General features: G+C 36.6%; 3 protein-coding genes and 1 pseudogene across 3 annotated transcripts; 2 read left to right on the top strand and 2 right to left on the bottom strand.

Annotated features, from left to right (window-relative positions):
* Positions 1–1,674: 1,674 nt before the first annotated feature.
* On the top strand, positions 1,675–2,402 carry LOC18607633 (auxin-responsive protein SAUR23 pseudogene; annotated as a pseudogene).
* A 1,183-nt stretch (positions 2,403–3,585) lies between these two features.
* On the top strand, positions 3,586–3,870 carry LOC108660953 (auxin-induced protein 15A-like). Its single transcript, XM_088803317.1, has one exon. It carries the CDS (start codon positions 3,586–3,588, stop codon positions 3,868–3,870), a length of 285 nt encoding a protein of 94 aa, XP_088659443.1.
* Positions 3,871–4,190: 320 nt separating this feature from the next.
* MRL1 (Pentatricopeptide repeat (PPR) superfamily protein) lies at positions 4,191–13,829 on the bottom strand. Its single transcript, XM_007041895.3, has 19 exons — positions 13,429–13,829; positions 12,270–13,014; positions 11,875–12,106; positions 11,591–11,654; positions 11,334–11,478; positions 11,108–11,223; positions 10,544–10,672; positions 10,211–10,384; positions 9,964–10,128; positions 9,454–9,594; positions 9,062–9,161; positions 7,868–7,976; positions 7,653–7,744; positions 7,130–7,220; positions 6,362–6,593; positions 6,177–6,269; positions 5,616–5,664; positions 5,245–5,338; positions 4,191–4,851 (listed from the first exon to the last, which is right to left on the bottom strand). The coding sequence occupies exons 1-19, from the start codon at positions 13,753–13,755 to the stop codon at positions 4,617–4,619; spliced, it is 3,333 nt and encodes a 1,110-aa protein (XP_007041957.3). The 5' UTR covers positions 13,756–13,829; the 3' UTR covers positions 4,191–4,616.
* Positions 13,830–13,951: 122 nt separating this feature from the next.
* Positions 13,952–21,964, bottom strand: LOC18607629 (putative disease resistance protein At1g50180). Its single transcript, XM_018115730.2, has 2 exons — positions 20,900–21,964; positions 13,952–15,910 (listed from the first exon to the last, which is right to left on the bottom strand). Exons 1-2 carry the CDS (start codon positions 21,924–21,926, stop codon positions 14,085–14,087), a joined length of 2,853 nt encoding a protein of 950 aa, XP_017971219.2. The 5' UTR covers positions 21,927–21,964; the 3' UTR covers positions 13,952–14,084.
* Positions 21,965–22,068: the final 104 nt, after the last annotated feature.

Here is a 22,068-nt window from a genome sequence, read left to right as displayed (position 1 = left end):
CCTCTCCCATCTAGAAGCACCAAAGATCTTGAAGGCTTCTTTAATTGCTAGTACCTCTACTGTGTTTACATCTGCTACTCCAATAAATTTCGAGAACATCACTTTAATATTTCCGTAGAACCTTAACTTTTAATCGATATTCTAAACGGGATCTATTAATTTTTAAAATAAACATCCTATTGTAAAAAAATATCTTTCACTTAATATATAGATCTAACCGTTAGTCAATCGTTAATATTTGAATTAATTGGATGATAAGATGATATTAAAAAAGATAATTTTACACTTTAATAATTTAAAAATTACTATTATAAAAAAAATTTATAAAAAAAATAAATTCAGGGGAGCAAAAAAAAAATTCGAAGTGGGGAGCATCGATCAATACTCCCTTGGTGCTCCCTTCCCTTGGGGAGCAATTGTTGTGGGGTGGGTAGTCGACCACATTGTTTGAGAGAAAAAAAATAAAAAAATATATTTTAATTTTTTTTATATATTTTTATTAATAATGTTTACACTTTTAATAAGAATTGTTTATTTTAAAAATTAATAAATTGACATGAAATTATGAATAAAACTTAAAAAATGAGAGTATTTTAATATAAATAATAACAAAATAAATAAAACGGTGAAACCCCACAATTAGGAAATTGAGAAATAATTAGTAAGATATATTGAGAAATTATATATGGTAAGAGAGCTAAACAATTAAGCACATGTTTCCACATATAAAGGGATATTCCCCAAATATTTTTGGGGCATGTTCTTGATATCCGTTGCCCTAGATCCAAGAATCCATCAAGATTCCTAGTTTCCTTTTTTTTTTTATTTAAAAAAAAATCATGGTAACCTGAACTTTGAACTGGAACTAGCTAGAAATTTGCTCTTTTCTCGAGATACAAAACTACCAGGATCTATATATCTATGAAAAATATTTTGTATAAGAATTAGTGCATGTGGGAGTGCAAACATTATTGGCAGCGTGAGATTTGGTGAATCAGTCCATGTGCCTTTACCAAATTATTGGGCAGATAAAAGTGGAAATTGCCATGTGTGACCCAATCATATTATCCATCAATCTTTGAGGTTTTCTTCCCCTTCTAATTATATCAAGGTTCCTTGTGAACCTAACGACTTTGAAAGGAATCGAGTCTTCCCAAGGTTTTTCTCTAGATTTTCTTAAATTAGTTATAGAATGTAATCCATTAACCAAAACCCAAAAACAAAAAACTGAATAAATTCCTAGAAACAGAAGTTTTGACAATTATTTTTTTTAAAAAAAATACTAATAGAACTTACCCAATTGTTCTCTCAAAGTAATGATGTAATTTCCAATGTGGATATAAAGTTCAGAGGTTGAATAGATTGGAAAGTAAAATTATTCAATGGTTCCAGATGGATTGGGGAAAATGAAGCCCAATGTGAATACTGACTGTGCCTAAGACAACACTTTTGAATGATCAATGCCGTAAATCTAATTGTAATGCTAGCCAACCGTATATACATGACGTCTTTGATGAGATTACGGAGATGGCAACTGGGACTCATGTGAATATTGTTTTATTTTCATCTAAAAACTCATCACATGAATTTGCTGCTTTGTTATCACAGGCATCCACATTGACTTACCATGGATGTGTTCACATTGCACCGGTAAATGTTTAGACTATTGGATAGTGAGTAGATGAGAGAGAGAAAGAGGAGGAGATAGGTTTTTGAGCTTTTTGGTCAAGGCCATGTGAGTGTTTCAGGAGGTGGGCCATCTGTTCAAAACCAGGGCTGCCTATAAATATAAACACCAACAAGGCTTTCAAGTCCAAGGGACTATCATTCTCAGTTCTGTCAAGCAAAACCCACTTTCGATCAGCTCTTTTGTTTTAATTTTTTTCCGCTTCAACCGAATATCAGATATGGGTATCCGTATACCTTCCGTGATTCTTCATGCCAAGCAAGTTCTTAAACTGCAGTCCAGGAACCAGACAGATGTTCCAAAAGGTCACATTGCGGTCTACGTTGGGGAAATCCAGAAGACAAGATATGTCGTTCCCATATCATACTTGAACCACCCTTCTTTCCTAGATTTGCTCAACCGGGCACAGGAAGAGTTTGGCTTTAATCATCCTATGGGCGGTCTTACAATTCCGTGCGACGAAGATGCCTTTATCGATCTCACTTCTCGGTTGCATTCCTCCTGAAAGATGAACAAGAAAATGATCTACCCAGAATTTTAGAAGATTTGTTAGTTAAAATCTTTCGTTTCCTTGTTGAATATATAAGAAATGTAAATCTATAATACTTTTGAACAGTTGAAATGATAGTGAGTGAAGAGATTGATTATACGTGCTCTCTCCCACCAAGATGTTGTCAATCAATGATAATGAAAAGTCTTTGTTATTTGAATACTATCTAATTCTCTTCAATATTGGTTCTTGAGTTTGTGAAGATTCATATTGCGGCATATAAAACAGAGTATCATCAATTAATCAAGATACCTCCATTCATCAAGAGTTCTGATTGATAGTTACCTTAAGGTTAACTAATTCTGAGAGGCTTTGCACCCAACAATGGAGGAGTGAAGAGACAAAAAAAACTCATAGAACAGGAGCCATGAAAACCTTCAATCATCACCTTGATAAACATTAGTAATTTAGGGTATATTTTGACAAACTGCAATACTAGATTGGTAATACATGAATCAAAGTATAGTTTCACTGCGGAAAAGTAAACTTGGCAATTTTGACAGTGTCCTTAATCTGTGATTAGACGATAATAAACTGTGAAGATAAACCATAATTCTAATTCAATTAACTGATTTGCAGAAGGGAAATGGACCCAATTTATCTTTGATAAAATGAGAGATTCCAAGACTAGATAAGTGCGTTCCAGCCCAAATTAAGCACCCAGATTATGCTGATAGATGGCTATTGAGTTGTGTTAGCCAACCAGTCTTCTTTTCTGGCTCCCTCGGGACTGGAGGACAGGTATGAACAAGTCACTGCGCGCTGGGGAGTGTGTCAAATTACAACAGATACGTCCTGGCGGGCTCAAAAGACACAATTCCACTCTGTCACACCCTAAAAGCAGCGGGTCCACTGTTATCTCTGTTGCACGAAATGCTCCTCACATGGACGTGTGCCGCTTTCCTCTATCCAGTGTACGGCTACTGAATTGAGAGCCAATTACCCAATTCTGAGAAATGACAAGTCCTGGAGGTTGGAGATGTCAGTTGGGCACTTGACTTGGAAAGGAAAAAAAGTATGGGTCTCTTTGTCCAAAAAAAAAAAAGGTGGATAAAATGAAACGGATCAAATGAGGAGCGTGTGTGTGAAACAGAGGGAGGGTTGTTGAGCTAGTTGAGCAAAAGCCATGTGAGCTTTTGCGAAGGAGGGTCCTCTCAGGATCCCCACTTTTATTTCTGCTGACCACACACATATAACCATTTGGTTCTATATCATTTGAAATCATGGTGCAACCTCTAGGAATTCTATATAAATACAAGTAGAAGATAGCGGATCCATCCCCAAGCTCCAAGGCTTTCTTCACTAGTAAATTCAGTCAATTTTCTACTCCAATTTTGTGACAATTATCATGGGTTTTCGTTTGCCATCCATTATGGTTAATGCTAAGCAAATTCTTAAAGCGCAGCACCCTCGGTCGGGTGTGCCAAAAGGACACATTGCAGTTTATGCTGGAGAGGTCCAGAGAAAGCGGTTTGTCGTTCCGATCTCTTTCTTGAACCATCCTTCATTTGCAGACTTGCTCAACCAAGCAGAGGAACAGTTCGGCTTCGATCACCCAATGGGCGGTTTAACAATACCATGCAAAGAAGACACGTTTATCGATCTTGCTGCTCGATTGAATGCCTTGCTATGACATAAAGGAACAAAGAAATTCCTCTACAATTGTGACAAGCTTCACATTACTCGTTCCTTTCCACTATTGTTAAATAAAAGAACTTGTAGCAAACCCTATGTATGTATAGTCCGCTCCTGCAAGTAACTGAGCTGACCAACATCAGGCTCTTGCATTTTAAACCTCTTCATCTCTGTTCTCACCAACATCAGGTTGAGAGCTAGTTTTTTGGTTAAACGTTGCTGAAATCCACGCCATGAAATGACAAAAACTACGACTTTGCTTACACAGTGTGCGCCGAGTCAATAATAACTTTATTACTAACAAGCACTTGCTGGAAATATGTTCCAACTCTGTTTTCTTCCTTTATATATAGAATATTTTACAGGTGGTTTACGATGCCATACATAACTTGATGAAACAACCCTCGGACAGATACTTTTATTAACCTTGACGACTGATTTAATGTGGTCATATGTTATACTTCACAAAATGAAGGATACGAAATCCCTCCCCCCACCCTCTTTACACCAAAGAACATGAGATCAGATTCTCTGTTGACAACCCCATCAACCACTCCTCAATCCAGTCACTAAATGGGAGCTTCTGCCTTTTCTTTGCAATTCCTTGGATTCCAAGGTAGCAACCAAAGCATGATCGAGAGCATGAAAGTGGAAATCAGTGGTTGAATTGCTAAAGAGCGTCGGCTTACGTTAGAGGAAACACAAAACTAATCCTTCCAAGTTGCAGTTCTGAAGATTCTGCTCTTAATCCAAAGACAGATTGCCAGTTCGAATGTTGCGTTGCTGATGGGAGATTCCTTTTCCCAATCGCATTTGGGAGGCATTCCACTCTCCTGGTTTTCCAGTGAAAGGAGAAGCAAGCTTTGGTTGAAACCATCTTTTTAGTGCAAGCCCATTTATTCTGATTTTCCCGAACGATTCATTCCCTTGGTATGGTAATCCAATCCTTCTCAATAATGCTGCAATTGCCTGCCCAATCCTGTCCACCAAAATTAATTGACATAAATGAATTATCAATTTATTTTAATTGATGACTAAAAGGGACTAAAAGAAAGAGATTTGTCAAAATATCTTTCTCATTTTATGAAATATAACTGGATATGGCATCTCTAGTTTCTGCTGCAAAAACAACTAAGTATATAATGACAAGTGTAGACCATCAGCAGCTCATAACAGGCTAGCTCTTTGTTTTCTGTCGGAACATTCCTTTTTATTCTTAATTTTTAATAAAAATTACTTTCTGAACCATTAAATTAATAGCTTAATAAACTATTACAGATATCTAGCATTGATAGTACTGGTGTCTCCAATTAAATACTTGAGGGAAGTGTGGTACGTTTATGTGAATGCTTATGCAAGTAGAAACTCTGACCTTCCAGCAAGATTAATTGATTTCTCCCTTTCAGGGGTCAAGACTTGTGTCTTCTCCAAGGGCAGTAAGACAGATATACTGGGCAATTTTGCACCTACACAAAGACCAGCGTACCAAGAATACCAACAGAAGTTAGTAATTCAACCGCGCAAGCTATCACCAGCAATGCTACTAATTTTATCCAATTTAATAACTTGTTTCTGTCATTTGATTTTCAGTATCACAAGGAAACAATCCATCCTAATCTGAAAAAAAGATATGTATACAAAATACTTTACAGTCTTATGTTATGCTTCTCATAAGGGATAACTTAAAAGTTGGGCAAATCCCAGAGTTAACAAATAACACAGAATAAAAGAAGATCATATTACCAGCAGCACGCCGATGCTTGAGACCTTTCAATATGGTTAATAGGTAAACCTGACAAATTTTTTCTTAGGAATTAGTAATATGAAATTTTTAACTAAAGCAGTAGATAGTTGCTTAGATTAGCCACACACACAAAGTATAAATAGTTGATGTTGAATAAGTTTTGACATTTTATTCATTTTTTTCTACATTACAACTAATAGTCATATCTTTATAATACCGTGTAGGAATTTGGAACAATGAAGAAAACAGATTCTAACAAAAATTGAAACGAAAAAAAAGAATGAGAAAAGAAGAAAAAACAGGAAATGTCTCAGGTTATTCATATTCCAGCAGTTAAAAACAATAATAGTTCTACAAAGATCAGCAAAGAAAATCATAAAGACCAAGCAGTTCAAGGCTTCAAGCATTCATGCTGTTGGTAAACTGCAAGGTGTATAATGCTTCCAAGTTCCAATGCACTCTCATAGGAAGCAGTAAGCCTTGATGCAAGCCAAACATAAACTTCCTTAATAATAAGAAATTTTTTTATAATATTTCATATAATAGAGAGATTCACACACCTCCGCCATATTAATTTGCAACTCTCTTGCATCAACAACAATAGGACTTTCTTTGAAGGATACACATGGAACAATCCCAAAAGACGCAGCCTCCTATAAAAGGGTAACAAGCATTAAATAAAACACCCTCTACTTTCAAAGCTCGAGCACAAAGATGTGGCTGATTACAGTTGTACATCACTTACCTCAAGTAATGAAAAAGCACGAGGATCATATTCACCAAATCCATCTATCAATGAACTAAGGCTAGAGCATCTTGTTGCATCAGCACTAACATCCAGGTTCTCAACGAGTCTACTTTTCAATGAATCATCACGAGGGAGCTGCAAACATCCTAAAATTTGTGAAATAACATCCATGGTAGGTGCTGTACCAGCAACAATGGTTTCACGGTAGACTGCTAGGGCAACTGATGTCCTAAAAGAAAGGAGAACATTAAACATCAGTTATAAACAAAACTTTGGTAAAAATAAATATAGAAAGCAGCTCAAATTGAGGAATTAGAAAGCTTCTGCTCAGATCTACATCCTGCAACAGGAGAGAGAGCTTTGTGCACATTCAAAAAAGATCTTCCCCATTCATTATTAATCATCAAAGTTGTATTTTTTAAAAATTAAGATAGATATAAATAATTCTAGAAACAAAAAAAGAAAAAAAACTTTATGACCATGAAGTTGGAAAGTTAGCACTACTCCCACCCTTCAGGTATCACTTAAAAAGTAAAGCGAAAGCTAACACAACTAAAAGGGAGTAAAGTATAATCTCCCCTTATATATATAATACAGACAAGTTGCAGAATAATCTCCCCCCTCCAAAAAAAATATCTACAATTTTGCACTTTTACTTTAATTTGTCTACTAAGTCATTCACAGTGTATTTTTTTTTTTTTTTGAAAGGCATTCACAATGTATTTGATTAACAAAATACTTGTACTTGTCAAAGGAATCAAGTACCATTTGTTTTCAATATGCGGCTGTCCTGAATTGAAAGACAAAACAGGCTCACCAACCTTACAAGCCTTCTCAAATCTTCGCAAGCACATGCCTTCAAAGAGATAATATTGAAAGAATTAATAGAACATCATTGAGGATGATGTGTGTGTCTCTGTGTGTGTACATTATAAAATTATCTTGAATTACAAAGAGTAATGCATCATGTCTATAAAATCAGTTTAAAAAGAAAAAATAAAAAAGGTGTATAGTATGGACATGTGGCTGATATCCACGGTATCTGGGTAAAAGCATTTGAAAGTCATGATAAAGAACCCAATGCGTCACCTCAAACTGTCACATTATATTACTTCCAAAAAATGAACTTGCTACAGGCAATATGGAATTAATTTGAGGGGAGGGGATAGGGAGGAAATACAACATGACATGATTCCTACTTATATTGGATTCAGCGTGGAATTGCAAGGTAAAAGTCATTCAAAAGGTAATATCATAGCACCATTAAGCAAACACTGTCTAAACTTACCGATTATGCATCTAGCCATGATGAGGTTAGGTGCAACCCCATCTTTTCTTGCTTGAGAGAGGAGCATGAGGCCTACTTCAAGATCATCCTTTCTATTAAAGACGGTGATGGGGGAAAAAGGAGTCAATGCACTGAACTTCAGAGGTTCACTGGATAAAAGCATACATATATGATTGATGTGTGTAATTGATACTAACAGAACTCAGTGCACTTACCTTTCACTTGCCACCAAAAGTATGGAGTATGTTACAGTATTTGGACACAATCCCAACTCCTCCATCTCTGATAGAATTTCCATGGCCTTTGGCAGCTGATCTGCTTCACCTGTATTTGACTCTGATAGTATCATCTCATACTCCAATATCATTATAAATTATTACATTCAGAGAAAGCATATCTATTTCATACTTTAAGATTATCCGTGCTCTAAGTCTTTAGCCTACACCATAAAGGGTTGAACAAGATTCAGCCTTGCAAGAAAAAGGCATAATTTGCATTGACCTCTATGACAATTTAAAAACTTATTTGTTTCAAAGAGAGAAAAACCCCGCAACCAATGTATAAACTGACCTTGAATCACAGTAGCCTGGGTATAGAAACTATCAAGGTACTGGAATAATGTATGCAGTTTATGAAATAAAGGATTACCTCAAAACTAAAGTGCACGTATTATATGTTGTGCAATAATTATATGCATATCATTTCCATACAGACACCAAAAAGTAAGTATATGATCCACCTTTCATCATTCCTCATTCTACATTTTAAACACTTAAAAGCAATTAAACTAAGCAGCATGACACTTTGTTTCCAGGATTTAATATTAAAAAACTTCAAGGAGGAAACAACATAGAAGCAAAAACCTCACTAAAATCTGTAGTTCATCTAAAATCTCGTTTCTGCTCAGCTTCAGCCTTAAGGATACCTTAATGCAAAACGTGCTTACTATGAGATGTTAACAAAAGGTTTGCAAAGTGTGTTGATATTCGAAAAATTTGTCTGACATTAGAGATCTTTGAATGGCAAACAAATATAACACAACCACATTAAGCCATCTCCTCTTCACAAATATCCTATAAAAGTGGTGCACTTCATCAAGTTATCAAGATGGTGAGACTGTTCTGTACATATATCCATGGATAACATGTTATCACACCTTATAATCAATCCAAAGTTCCAAACATCCTGTATTTTATGAGCCAAAAAAGAAAGAGACAGTTCATTTACTCTTCACAGCTGGAAGCATCTCCTCATCATCATAAAACTAGTAAAGTAAGGAATACCTGAATGAGGAAATACAAGAAAGTATACTTTCCAAAGCGGATTTGGAGTTTCAAAAAAAAATAGTCCAATTATCGTATAATAAAGTATTTACACGAAAAATAAATAAGCAACAGATGGAGACTTACACAAGGAAGTTATTAAAGCATTAACTGTAGAAACTGTTAAATTCAGTTTAACAGCCTTTATATTTTCATACAGCTCCAGTGCCTTCTGCCAGTTTCTAGCCTGAATTAAATCAGAAAAATTACAATTGTCATAACTGGATTGGTGGCATACAAATTTTGTATGTAAGTAAAGTTGGATCCAAGACACCATCAGCATGTTTGCATGCCCAAGCTGACAAATACAAAATTCAAATGATTCCTCAAGTGTCTATTTTGGGACCAGGAATAAACCTTAAACATCATGTCTATAGGTTCAAATATACATACATAATAGTAATGTGCTTCTTAGTACATTACATAATAGTAATAATGTTAAATCAACATTCACAAAAAGACTGCCTGATTAGACTTACGTTACTGCAGGCTCCCATCAATGAACTATATGACACAATCCCAACATTTATCCCTTGATTCTTTGCTTCCTCTAGGATTTCAAAAGCAGCATCCAGCTTTCCAGCATGCCCTGCAACATCTATTAATGCACTTATAAACACCTGCAGTAAAGGAAGCATGATTAAGATATTGCTGTGATAACCAAAAGATCCAAAAAAGAAAGTAATCAGAATACTGTAAACAATGAAAATTACTAGGCAAAAAAATATTTATAACGATGACAATTAATCTGGAAGCAAAGGAGATGACAACTTAGATGCAAAAATTGAAGTTTAGTGAATATCACAATATTTAAAAGTCTTACTATATTAATTGCGGGAGCTGCTAGTTTATCTTAGAACAAGAATGTGCTAAATTTCCAGTCAAGGGAATTGCAGTCATTTTCTTTAGGCCCAGCAGCTGGTGTGCTGGCCAATTAGAGGGACAGGGGGGAGGAGGAGAAAAGAAAAGGAAGAGAAGTACGAAGATACCTCATCAGGAGCCACACCTTTCCCTTTCATGTCACTATAGACACTACATGCAAACTCCCAATCACCAGTCTGGCTGCAACAATTAACAGCAATTGTATAAACTTCTGGAGTTCCCTTGATGCTGAATTCATGTATCATCTTGTATACTTCCCGTGCCCGATCAACCTGTAAGCAATACATTATGCTGAGTCAATCATTACAGAAGAAAGGAATACTGAGAAAATATGAGAAGAATTGATGTACACACCTGATCAGCATTTGAACATGCCTTTATCAATGCACCAACAGTGACATGATCAGGGTCTATAGGCTGTGTTTCAGCCATCATTTCTGCTAACACATCAAAAGCACGATCCACTGCTCCAGATTGACCACATGCAGTGATAAGTGCATTGAATACAACGCGGTCTGGCTTTACATTCTACTGCATACATTGTCTCATCAGTGTAAAGATTTAGCCACATTTCAAATAAAAATTGGCAAGAACCTCCAGTAGAGCCTTGTTTCTGGAAAACTATTTACATATGATAAAATAAGTGTTAAATAAATGAGAGTAAATAATTTCGGGTCATAACAATACCTTAGATCTCATTATTCCATAAGCACCAAATGCCTTGGCCACTTGCCCAGCTCTGGCACAACCATCAATCAGCGCTCCATATGTATTAACATTAGGTTCCACCCCAGAATTCACCATCTCATGAAATACCTAGGGAGTCACATTAACAATCAGTTTACTAGTAAGTTATAGATTGATTTTATGAAATGTAATTGATAAACCAATCAGTACCACAGGTTCATCAGATAGATTTGGTCATCATGAGATATGCAATGAAAATTGGGAGAAGCACCTTTTTCTTTTTCTTTTTTGACCATTTATATCAGTTTAGCACTCAAAGAAATTTGGACAAATACATTGGAAGAAAGAAAGTTATAGGTGCAGAAATTTCAACTTCAATTTTCAAAACAGAAAAGGGTTAAACAAGAATTCTCTTTATATGTATAAATCAGGATGAGAGGGAAGAACTTCCACATAGAGGAAAGATAAGGAAAAGCAAAAGGAGAAGGCAAACTGTTGCAGGAAGGACAACTAAACCGTAAAAGTTTTATGGGTACCAAGAAAAGTTAGAAGAAGTTTCCATACCTCAAACATTGTATCCACCTTTCCACTTTTGGCACATGTTGATATTAATGTAGTGTAAAGTTTGCAATCAGCTTTGAACCCAGCTTCTTGGACAATTCGTAAAACTTCAAAGGCTCCTAAATTTCGGAAAGGCATTAGATATTCAAAGATATTCAGAACAAGAAGTAATCTGTCCTGGTTGAGTGTTTAACAAAAGCAAAAGGATGCCAACACTTAATAGACTCACCATCTGAATCTTGAGAACTTGCACAGACAGACATCAGCATATTAAATGTACTCAAGGTCGGGTTTGGAATCAGCTTGGTGAAACAGAAAGCTTCTTTTACAGCCTTTTGCCTATTGCAGATTTTGAAAAACTTTGCATGATAAACCTGAAACCAAACAACCATACTCTCACAAAACAGAATAAGAATATGACATTCACACTAGTCCACTTCTTTTTTCTTAAAAAAAAAAGAAATATATCCAAATCACCAGCCCTACCTTATTCATATCCAGTAAACCCCTTTGTTCCATATCTTCAAGCAAATCTACACAATCACTTAGCCTAATATGCATCAACGACAAGATCAAGAGGTGTAAAGAAATGATATAAGAAAAAGGAAAGGTTATAATAGACAACATCTGAAATTAAAATTTCTCGATGCCTGATAAAAATAGTAAAAAGTTTGGCCTCATTTTAGATTCAAGCTTTTGATATGATATTCAACTAGTCTTGCCAAAGGGGACAAATGGAGTTTCAGAACATGAAGTAAATGGAAAGTTACCTTCCATCTCTTAGTAGACGATTGTAAGATCTGAAATGATCTTCAGGACGGTGCTTGTTGTCAGCAAGCATCCCATTTGGGAAGGGAAACTTGGGCAACTTTGTATTTTTCTCCTGAATAGAGTGTCTTTTTCCCTTGTCTCTTGGAATTTCCCGACCCCTTCCAAAGTCTTGTCTTTTGTGAGAAGAGACTCTGTTGGAACATGCCTGAGCTACTTTTCCTTCAGCCATATCTGGATGAAAAGTGTCCGTTAAACAATGTTTAGTAAAGGAAAGTCCAAATTCAGGACAAACTGCTGAAACATCGAATACAGTAAAGAAGAGAGAGACATTGATGCTAAACTACAACACACATTAAGATGGGATCATAATGAGAGATGTCTTTTATGGCATAACCTGCAGTTTGGAGACAGTTCTTTGATGATAACTGGGCCCTTTTTAGTTCGCTATTCTGCATCAGTGAAGAAAAACTATTGCTATTTGGAGAGAACACGCGAGAAGATGCTGGTTTGAGACCATTTAAGTTTGTTGAAGATTTTGCCACCAACTGATCAGCCTCATAGAAGGTGTGAAGCTCTTCTCTGACAGATTCTTTGAATATGTCATAATGTCTAGTAACTTCACCTTCTCCAACAAGGACATGAGCATCTTTTACAAGAACTGAAGAAGCACTAGACTCAGGCTCTACAGCTAGTCTCGGAAGATCAGCTTCAAATTCATTTACTCTTTCAACTTCTTCCAAATGCAGTTCAGACATTTCTGCTGCAAACATAAGTGGCTCCACTGCCCCTGATTCAAGCAGCACAGTAGGTGGAAGAGGTAGATCAGTAGCACCAGATTCTTCAGAAACATCGAAACCATTAGCAGTAACTGCAAGACAATCAGCACCACTTGAATCTGATGTTTTATGCAACAGAGAATCATCATTCGCCACAGTAGTTTCTTGAAACTGCAAAAGCGCCTCTTTACTTTCAGAAGCATAAGTGGCTTCTTTTATCTCCTCTTTCAAATCATCCTTTCCTTTTGCAAAGTTCTCCTTTTTAAGATCCCCGATGTCCAAAACCTGACTCTCAGCGGTCTGGACTGCCCCATCTTTTCCTAATCTTTGTTGGGGTAAAGCAGAATGTGAGGAACCAGATACCTATGCAGGGGCATCATATTACAAAATTTAGTTACATCGGGAAATAAACTCATTTAAACCCAATATTCAGAATTTCGCCAATCATTATATAGAAAGAAAAACCATCACAATTACCATGAAATAAATTGTGCTCTCAAGTTAGCTCCAAAACAATTAAAACATAAGCATTATGGCATATCAATTTATGATCACTTGTTCTGAATGTTTAAAACGTATCCAATCTTCCTCGTTTCAGCTGTGCATTCACAACTCAAAAAATTTCAAGCTTTATCAGATAGTTCTTTCCATAATTAGCATGATTGGTCCAACACTTAATACAGGGTCAGATAATGAAAACAAACTAGAAAAAAAAACAATTTAGCAAAAGATCATTTAAACCGAATAGAAAACTCCAATTTCAATGAGTCAACTCACCGTTTTTGAACTCCCAATCTTTCTAAAAAACCGATTGTAGCAAGCAAGAGATAAAGCAGATAATGCGGTGACACCGATGACAACGAGAACCAAATTGGAGTCGATAGAAGCTCTGACGATAAAGCGAGGAGAGTGGAGGCGCAGAAACCCCAAGGTTTTGTTTTTCTTTCTGAGAGAAGAAGCACCGCCGGGAGGCCTGAGAGTGTGATTGAAACCAAGGAATTGTCGGCTGATTAGAGGGCGGTTAGTGCAAGAGCGCAATGGAGAAGAAGGTGGGCGAGTTGGGGTCTGGAATTTTGAAGAGAAGAAGACAGTGTTGGAATCCATTGACGGAAGCACATAGAAACCAGGAAAAGAAAACAGAGGATAGAGTGGCAATGAGAAAGAAGAAGAGGCTATCAAGTGGCGAAATGACCGATGTTCTGTTTCAGTAAATACCACAACGGATAGTGTTGCTGACGTGGCAAAGAATCGTCTTTTATTTTCTTAAGAGAATGGAAATCAATCACAATATCAATTTCCAACGTAAATTTTTCTCGCGAAAATAGCCCAAAGAAAAATTTTGATGGTCATAATTCAATCCTATTTCAATTCCTTAATTTCAAAAGAAAGTAAGCTTAGAAATAAGTAATAAAAGATTACCTGATGATCATAATTCAATCATCACAATTTTGAAATATGATAGAAGGTACATGTTGGACTTTGTATGAATCTTCTCCTCCTTCAACCAATTTATCTTTGAATGCTTTCGGCATCTTTTCGATCTTCAATTCTTTGAGGGTGCTGATGAACGGCAACATCTTCAACATTCTACAATTTACAATCCTCAGATGGTGTAGATTGGGCATGGCTCCTTCACTCACCCTCAACTCCTCTAAATTACTTTGAGAAATAATACTCAAAGCGTTGAGCAGAGGAAAACCTTGTGCGGAACAAATCATCACCTTCCCGACGAATGCATTTTCTTCTAATTCGAGAATCCTTAGATTTGGTAGGTTCTGTAGTGTTGGCAATGGATCTTCATCGAGTCTAGCCCAACCCAAGTAAATGTGAGCAATATTTGAAGGGATGTGCTGAGGTTCGGGTAACTTCCTTATCTTGGCAGATAAATGCAATTCACAGATATTAAGGGAACCAGAGAACAAGTATGTCAAATGCCTTGGATCTATACTTTCATGATCATCATCATTCTTAATAATGGACAAGGATCGAAGATGTTTACTTGTGATGATCGGCGGGTTCAAATTCAAGTCTTCCTTAAAGTTTTCAACAATGAAAGGAGTAATTATCCTCAACTCTCTAAGATATTTCATGTAGTAAATATTTTCAAGATAACAATTCTCGGTGTTGAAATTCACAAGCGTTTGTAGATTTTTCAAAATATCTAATTTTAACTTAGTTTTACTACAAACTATCACTTCAGGGAGATACAAATGTCTCAACCCCTCCAATTTCCATAAAACATTAGGTACATAAACTCCAACACAATTTCTTAGATCCAAGGTTTGCAAGCACCTCAATTTGCTTATAAATGATGGCAACATTGCCACGAAAAGACAATTCCCAAAACTCAAAAATCTCAAATGGATGAGACTACCTATATCACTTAGTAATATGCCAAAAATTAGAATATCCTGATCTCCAAAATCTAAGATTCTAAGCAATTTGAAATTGTTGCAAATGTATCTCCTTAACCCTCGAGGCTTATGTATGACCTTATAGTAGGCATAAAGCATTAAAAATGCATCACTATGTTTAAAATCTCTTTCCCGAAACCATTTCAAGACCGGAGACCTATTCACAATCTCCATCACAATGTTTTGATCAAAGAACAATGCAGTTCTGAGATGTGGGTTTTTAATCTTATATATCAGAAAGGAGTCATTAATGCCAAGCCTGCGAACTTTACCAATTGTAGGGGACAAGAAGCTAACATCAGCTTGCTCCATTTGAAGATGATCAAGAACGTAGATGAAATTTTCTTGTTTTGCTTTCAACAAGTAGAAATCTCTGATAAGATCATGCATCCAGCATGTTTTGATCTTTGAGCTTACATCTCGTTCTCCCACTAGCACCATGTATCTTTCTACAAGCTCATTTAAGTAGCCTTCTGCCACATCTTCCATCACTTCTTCTCCATTTTCTTCACTTTCTGCTAGTGACACAATATCTTCTGCCACCCATAATTTGATTAATTTACCAACAGGAATCTTGTAATCTTCGGGGAAAACACTCAGATACAAAAAGCATTGTTTTAAATAAGATGGCAAATTGTCATAACTTAAAGCTATTGCTTCATAAATTCCCCAACTTCTACCTTTTCTTAAGTATGACTTCACATTTTCATGCACTATTTGCCAACTATTTAATGAATGCTTTGTAACCAAAATTCCTCCTAGAACAACAATGGCTAATGGCAATCCAGCACACTGTTTAACCATGTCTTTTCCCAACTCTTCCATTTTTTCCTCAATTACATAGCCTGGGAAATAATAGAAAAAAGAAAACTAGATTGATATATACCATCTCAAATACTTGAACTAGCAATAATAGTCATCAATCATATGTAGCCCACAAATAAACACATATGCTAATTAATATATGTTGCCAAAAATATAACAATAAGACTTTTCTTTTTGTTTTTTTTATAGAAGAATATTGGGTATTTTTTTTCTCAAAATTATATGAAAAGTTCATTGACTGAGGAAGGGGAAGCCCTTTGTACATCCAAACAAGCAGACCTGAATAAGATCAGATCACCTTTACAACAAACAGGGGATAAAAACATCCAGCAGATCACCTTAACTTTATTTTTCTGCAAGTTGTCATTAATTAACTTTTATCCTCAAATATTTTACATATATATTAAATCAAAAGACATAAAGTACTCAATTTTATAATTTTTCTTTTAACAATTTTATAAATTTCATTTTCCTTAATTATATCTTTGACAAAATCAGAAATAGAAATCTAGATTCGATTTAATGTCTTGGACTTTAAGAAGATCAATAGAATTCTCATAAGTATGGCTAGAGGGATGGCTAGTTTGCAATATGCATACGACACAATACTGTTTTGTCCGATGAAGAAATTAATTTATAAAATTAATTTATAGGGATGGCTAGTATGACTCATTTCTCAATGTTAAAAGGATTCTCAAATGCTATCAAGCGATCTGGAGATTGAAAATTAATTTTTAAAAGAGTAGTTTGTATGATATTAGGATTAAGGACACTGTGGTGCAAAGGTGGGCAAACAGAATCAGATACAAAATTGGGACATTGCCTACGACATACATGGGAATGTCGTTGCTAGCCAATCCAAGGTACTTAGGGGTTTGGAGGCAAATGATTGAGAGATTGGAGCAAAGATTGGCAAGCTGTAGAGGAAAGTTCCTATCCACCGAAGGTAGAGTCACATTTCTCAAAACGGTTTTGTCCAATCTATCCATTTATTATACGTCCCACTTTCAAATCTCTAAGGGTGCGAAATATGGGCTTGACAAGATCAAAGGCCGATTTTTATGGAGTGAAACAGTGATGGAGCGCAAAATTTATCTTGAGGATTGAGATTCGGTTTGTAATTACAAAGATAATGATGGCTTGGGGTTAGTGGATTTAAGCTTGAAAAATAAAATAATGTTGAATAAATGGATTTGGAAGTTCGGAAATGAACCCAACAGATTATGGAAGAAGGTCATTGTTGAAAAGATCGAGTGTGAAGATGCAAGTTTTGTCCCGAGGCTTGGGAGGGTAAATAGGACTTCCAAGGTGTTGGAAGGAATCGTGAACACTCTTGAGATTACAACAGATATTACCTTCAAACCACAGCAGGGATCAGCTTCGGTTTGAGAAATGGAGGTCGGATTTCTTTTTGGTCGGAGGAATAGATCACAGATATCATCCTTAAGATCGTTTTTTGGAGCAATTTTACAGTGGCTGTTAACAGATATGAGAAGGTGTGTGAGTATGGGATTTACGTGGACGGGGAATGGAATTGGAGCATTGAATATCACAGAGGTCTTATGGATTGGGAAGTGATTGCAAAAGGTACTCCTGCTAAAGATGGTGAATATAGTTGATATGGAAAGGGGCTCCGAATAGCATGGATAGAGGTGGAATGGCACGTTAGCAGCATGAAATCGTGGTGGATGGCTTTCTTTGCCATAATTTAGTCCATTTGGATTCAAATAAATGAGGTGGTTTTTGAGGGGTAATGTATGGGATGCCGAGTAAGCATTTGAAATCATTAAGTACAGGGTAGTACATTGGCACAAGGCAAATAATCTTAATGCCACGAACGCCTTACTGCACCCTCATTTAATGTGTGAGCCTGTGAGGAGAAAAATTAAGAAGAAACAGGTACAGTGATTATGTCCTTCCCCCAGGGTACATGAAGTTTAATATGGACGGATCTTCAAAGGGTAAACCAGGGAAAGTAGGAATAGGCGAAGTCCTTAGAGATGAGTAAAGGATGATGAAAGTGCTATTCTCCAAATCGGTGGGCATTACAGAATCCAACACAGCAGAGCTCCTTGTCATTAAAGCTGTGGTCATTTTTGCTACTTAAAAGGGGTGGGTTCATACCAACTGATTAGTGAAAGTGATTCTCTTAATGCTGTGGGGTGGACCAAATTAAAATCCTAACTCGATATTGTGGAGATTGAGACACCATTTGCTGTTCATCATGCACTACTGTCGAGAATTGAAAGGCGAAGCATTTAGCACAATATGAGGAAGGCAAATGGGTTTGCAGATTAACTGGCAAAGGAAGGGGTTGAAAGCCCACATGAGAGGTTATAAATAATTGTCCACTGTTTGGGTGGGGATGAAGGTTGGGATTAACTTATTTTCTTAAAGGTTCTGTTGGGGTTGCCAATGTTGCACCTTTTTATGCTGGTTTGATAATGAGCATTAATTTTTTATTTAAGCTCTATGTCAAGCATCAATTTTCTAGATTTGAAGACCATGGGAGGATCGAGAATTGCAGGTACCAAGCTGGGTGGGCAAGGCTGACGGGTGACCGTGTACAGGTATATTTTTACGTACAATATAAAAAAATATATGAACAATATGAGGGAATAAGAAAAAAAAAAAAAGAAGACATAGCTGGCTGCATAAGGAAGGGGTAGGGGGGTTGGGTTGAAGAAGATTTGGGGGAGAGTTGGAAGTAAGGGAGTAGGAGAGAAGTACAGAAGACTATTAAAGGTCCTCAGATTTACAAGAATGTATGGGGTGAAGGTTTATGTTTGGACTTGCTCATGGTGGTGATTGTGCTGGTTGATGGGAAAATTGGGGTAGCGTGGGTTGGCTCATGGTGGTGATTGTGTTGGTTGATGGGAAATTTGGGGTACGTGGGCAGGGACTGAATGTAACTAAATAGGTTTTTGTCGTGGAAATACAACAATTACCTAGGTCCAGTAATCAAAAAAGATTCGTTAAAGAAAAAAATTAAAAAATTATAAAAATAATATTAAATTTATAATTTTTATCTTACATACACTTAAATCACTTTTTTTAAATTTAAATGTTGATTTTTTTTAAATCTTTTTTATAAGATTTAAGTATAATAATTTTATCTTAATAATATTAAGATATATTATATTAGTATAATTAGATTTAAAAACTATTTCGACATGATATACTAGTTTAATTAAAATTAAACTATTTTTTTTTGTTAATAAGCGAGGGGGGAGAGGTGGGTGGGTGATTCTTCGTATGTCTTTGTCCAGGGGGTGAAATTGAGATAGGATTGGCATATTTTGCATGAATTATGATAAAAAAAAAAAAGGAGAAAAAACTAACAGGAAAAATGTAAAAGTGAAAAAGGGAAAAAAAAAAAGGGAAGGGGGGTGGAAGGGAAGGAAAAAAAAGAGGAAATTATAACAATCAAGAATAGAAATTAAGCTGAAAACGCTTGGGAGCTATTAGGCTAAGATCCATCTCTTTTCGTTTCATTTGAGAGCTACTCAAATATTGGTACGGCTATGGTTTGGTGTTGCGGTAGGCTAGCCGGATGTCTTGTCCAGGGACCATTCTCACTTGGTTCCTTTTTTTTGTTATTATGCTTGTTGGCTTGGTGTGTGCTTGGGAGGTCTGCAGGTCGTTTGTTGATTTTCAGGTCTTCTTAGGAGGAGTCAAATGATGTAACAGAGCTTAATCAAGGGGGTTGAAGGCTACCACTGCAAGCCTTCATTAGGGGTGCGCATGGTAGAGATCCGTGTGGAGATTTATGGTACACAGGATATACTCAAACTTTGAACGGAGGTAATCTAGGGTGCGGGAAATGGGATGTTGGCTGTTATGTTCTAGGTGCTATAAATTTATCGCTAATGGTGTTAGTGAGGGAGGTTTTTTTTTTTTTTTTTGAAATGTCATTAGAAGGTTTCATTAAGAAACAAGGGGGAGAGAAATTCTCCTATACAAAAGCAGACCCTGAACAGGACCAAACCACAGATATTGGGAGATATGCCCATTGACTACCAGGTATACCTCCCAATATCCTATGGCACAGCATTACAAACCGGTATCAACCTCTCCAGAACAAGGAACAGACACAAGAAGAACCCAAAGTCCTGCCCAAGTCCTCACTCCTGTAACCACAAAAAACATACAGGAGAAGAGACAATATCCTATACACATGTACAAAAACCACCCAGCTACCCAACCCACAACCTGCACCAAAAGGTTAAGCAAGAGAGCCATACAAAACCACATTCTGTACACGTAAAACATTCAAGAGTCAAAAAGCAAAATCAACCTTTAAATTCAGCTAAATCATCAAACCACAAACACCTCCAGTCTTGGAGGTATTATGAGGAGTCCAAGACAGGAAGGTAGGGACACGACTATGATCATACCTCCCAAAAATTTCTCTTATTAGTACTGGATTTGGACAGGGTCAAAGGACATATAGTATACTTAGATGATTGGGTTGAGCGCTGCTGTTGATGTAATTGCCTGTAATACTGTTTGGTTGGTCTCTGTTTTTTTGTGTTCTAGTGGAAGAAATTAAAGAAGCTTGATGTACCTCGTGTTCAGGGAATAAAAACCTGGTTGTGTTGGAATGTCCCTGCGTGTTCTGTGAGAAGATTTTTTATTAGCCTACGGAATGTATGCGGATGTCTATAGGTTGATCTAATATGCACCCAGGTTAATACTTTTGTTTTTGTTTCACTTATGCGGAGCAAGGTACACAGGTCATTGAAAGCCTGTAAAGGCAACCTGCACTACCACCCCAAGGGTAGTTTTTGTAATTTCTTTTGATCAATGAAATTTCAGTATTGCTTTTCAAAAAAACATCATCTAGAGACAAATGAATATTGGGGCATTTCAAGAGTGCATATGCTATACAAATTAAAATGATGCATTTCTCCTTTCTTTAAATTGTAAAAAATTTTATGGAATGAGGATGAAATGCACATTACTTGACCCAAAATTTAAAATTTTAAGTGAGTTAAGATATATATTACCTGCAGAATCACATATATGTTGGAACAATTTCCAACCTTCATCATTCGTCAAGCACTGTAGTTCATGGAGGCAACCTCTTGGGTCTGCATGCCGAGCTACATCCTGGTTACGAGAGGTGAGCAGTATTTTGCTACCTGTCTCCTCCTCCATTGGGAAGGCTGGGCTAATAGCATCCCAATCTTCAGTTGTCCAAATGTCATCAAGTACCACTAGACATTTGTTTTCTTTCAGGAATTCATACAATTTTGCAGCCAGATCTTGATCTCCCATGTCTAGCAATATCCCACCCTTCTCATCTATAAGTCCTAGGCTGGATAAAATTCCTTTCCACACAGTTCTTCTTTGGCATTGCTGAGAAATGTACGCCCAAACAAAGTGCTTGAAATGATTTCTCACTTGAGCATGATGGTAAACCTTCTTAGCCAGAGTAGTCTTTCCTAGACCACCCATGCCACATATGGAAGCAACGCGGAAATGTCTTCCCTCATCTACAAGAACCGAGACCAATTCTTTTATGTCGTTATCCAACCCAACAGCATTGGGTTCCTTCATATGAGGGTAAGACTGCCTTAACTGTTGCCTCTTAGATGAAGAACTTGAGCTTGCTCCATCCGACAATTCTTTTATTCCATAGGACTGTAACCGTCGAACCAAGTCAGTGGTTCTGCTTATGATTCCTTCAATGTCTGACCTGACCTTGTGGAGCATCCATCCTTCTTTGAAGATGCAAGCAGATCTTTTGACGACATTGGAAATACCTCCCCTCCTTTTGGATGCAATTTTGAGAGCAAACGTTTCAATGACATCCTCAGCATCATAAGCAATATCTCTAATTTCAGTAACCCACAAACGAACCCTCTCATCTTCAGCTTGTCTCGAATCTGCCTCTTTCAAGAAGCTCTTCATCCAAACGAGCTCCGTTTGCAAACGCTTAACTTGGTCCTCCACCCCCCACAAGAATTTTGCTTCTTGAGTTACTAACTCGCCAAGTCTTGCTGCAACATTGGACACAACAGCTTCCGCCATATGTTACGCTCTTTTTTCTCTCAACAAAGAAAGCCTGGTGAAATCTGTCTGTTTATTTTCATCAATTTATAACTGCGATTACCATTATTATATTTCTCGATTGCAACTTTAGAATAATATGATTGCTTGTGGAACGGTCTAA

The sequence above is a fragment of the Theobroma cacao genome, chromosome 2 (assembly GCF_053813885.1).
Source record: "Theobroma cacao isolate CCN51 chromosome 2, ASM5381388v1, whole genome shotgun sequence".
NCBI lineage: Eukaryota > Viridiplantae > Streptophyta > Magnoliopsida > Malvales > Malvaceae > Theobroma > Theobroma cacao.
This window is presented reverse-complemented; position numbering and strand designations above follow the sequence as displayed.

Coding starts and splice junctions, on each gene's coding strand:
- LOC108660953 (XM_088803317.1), top strand. CDS start 3,586: ATGGGTTTTCGTTTGCCATCCATTATGGTTAATGCTAAGCAAATTCTT.
- MRL1 (XM_007041895.3), bottom strand. CDS start 13,755: ATGGATTCCAACACTGTCTTCTTCTCTTCAAAATTCCAGACCCCAACT. Junction 13,015..13,428: donor AGATTGGGAGTTCAAAAACG/GTGAGTTGACTC, acceptor GCCCCTGCATAG/GTATCTGGTTCCTCACATTC. Junction 5,339..5,615: donor CAAGCATCGGCGTGCTGCTG/GTAATATGATCT, acceptor GTCTTTGTGTAG/GTGCAAAATTGCCCAGTATA.
- LOC18607629 (XM_018115730.2), bottom strand. CDS start 21,926: ATGGCGGAAGCTGTTGTGTCCAATGTTGCAGCAAGACTTGGCGAGTTA. Junction 15,911..20,899: donor ACATATATGTGATTCTGCAG/GTAATATATATC, acceptor ATTATTTCCCAG/GCTATGTAATTGAGGAAAAA.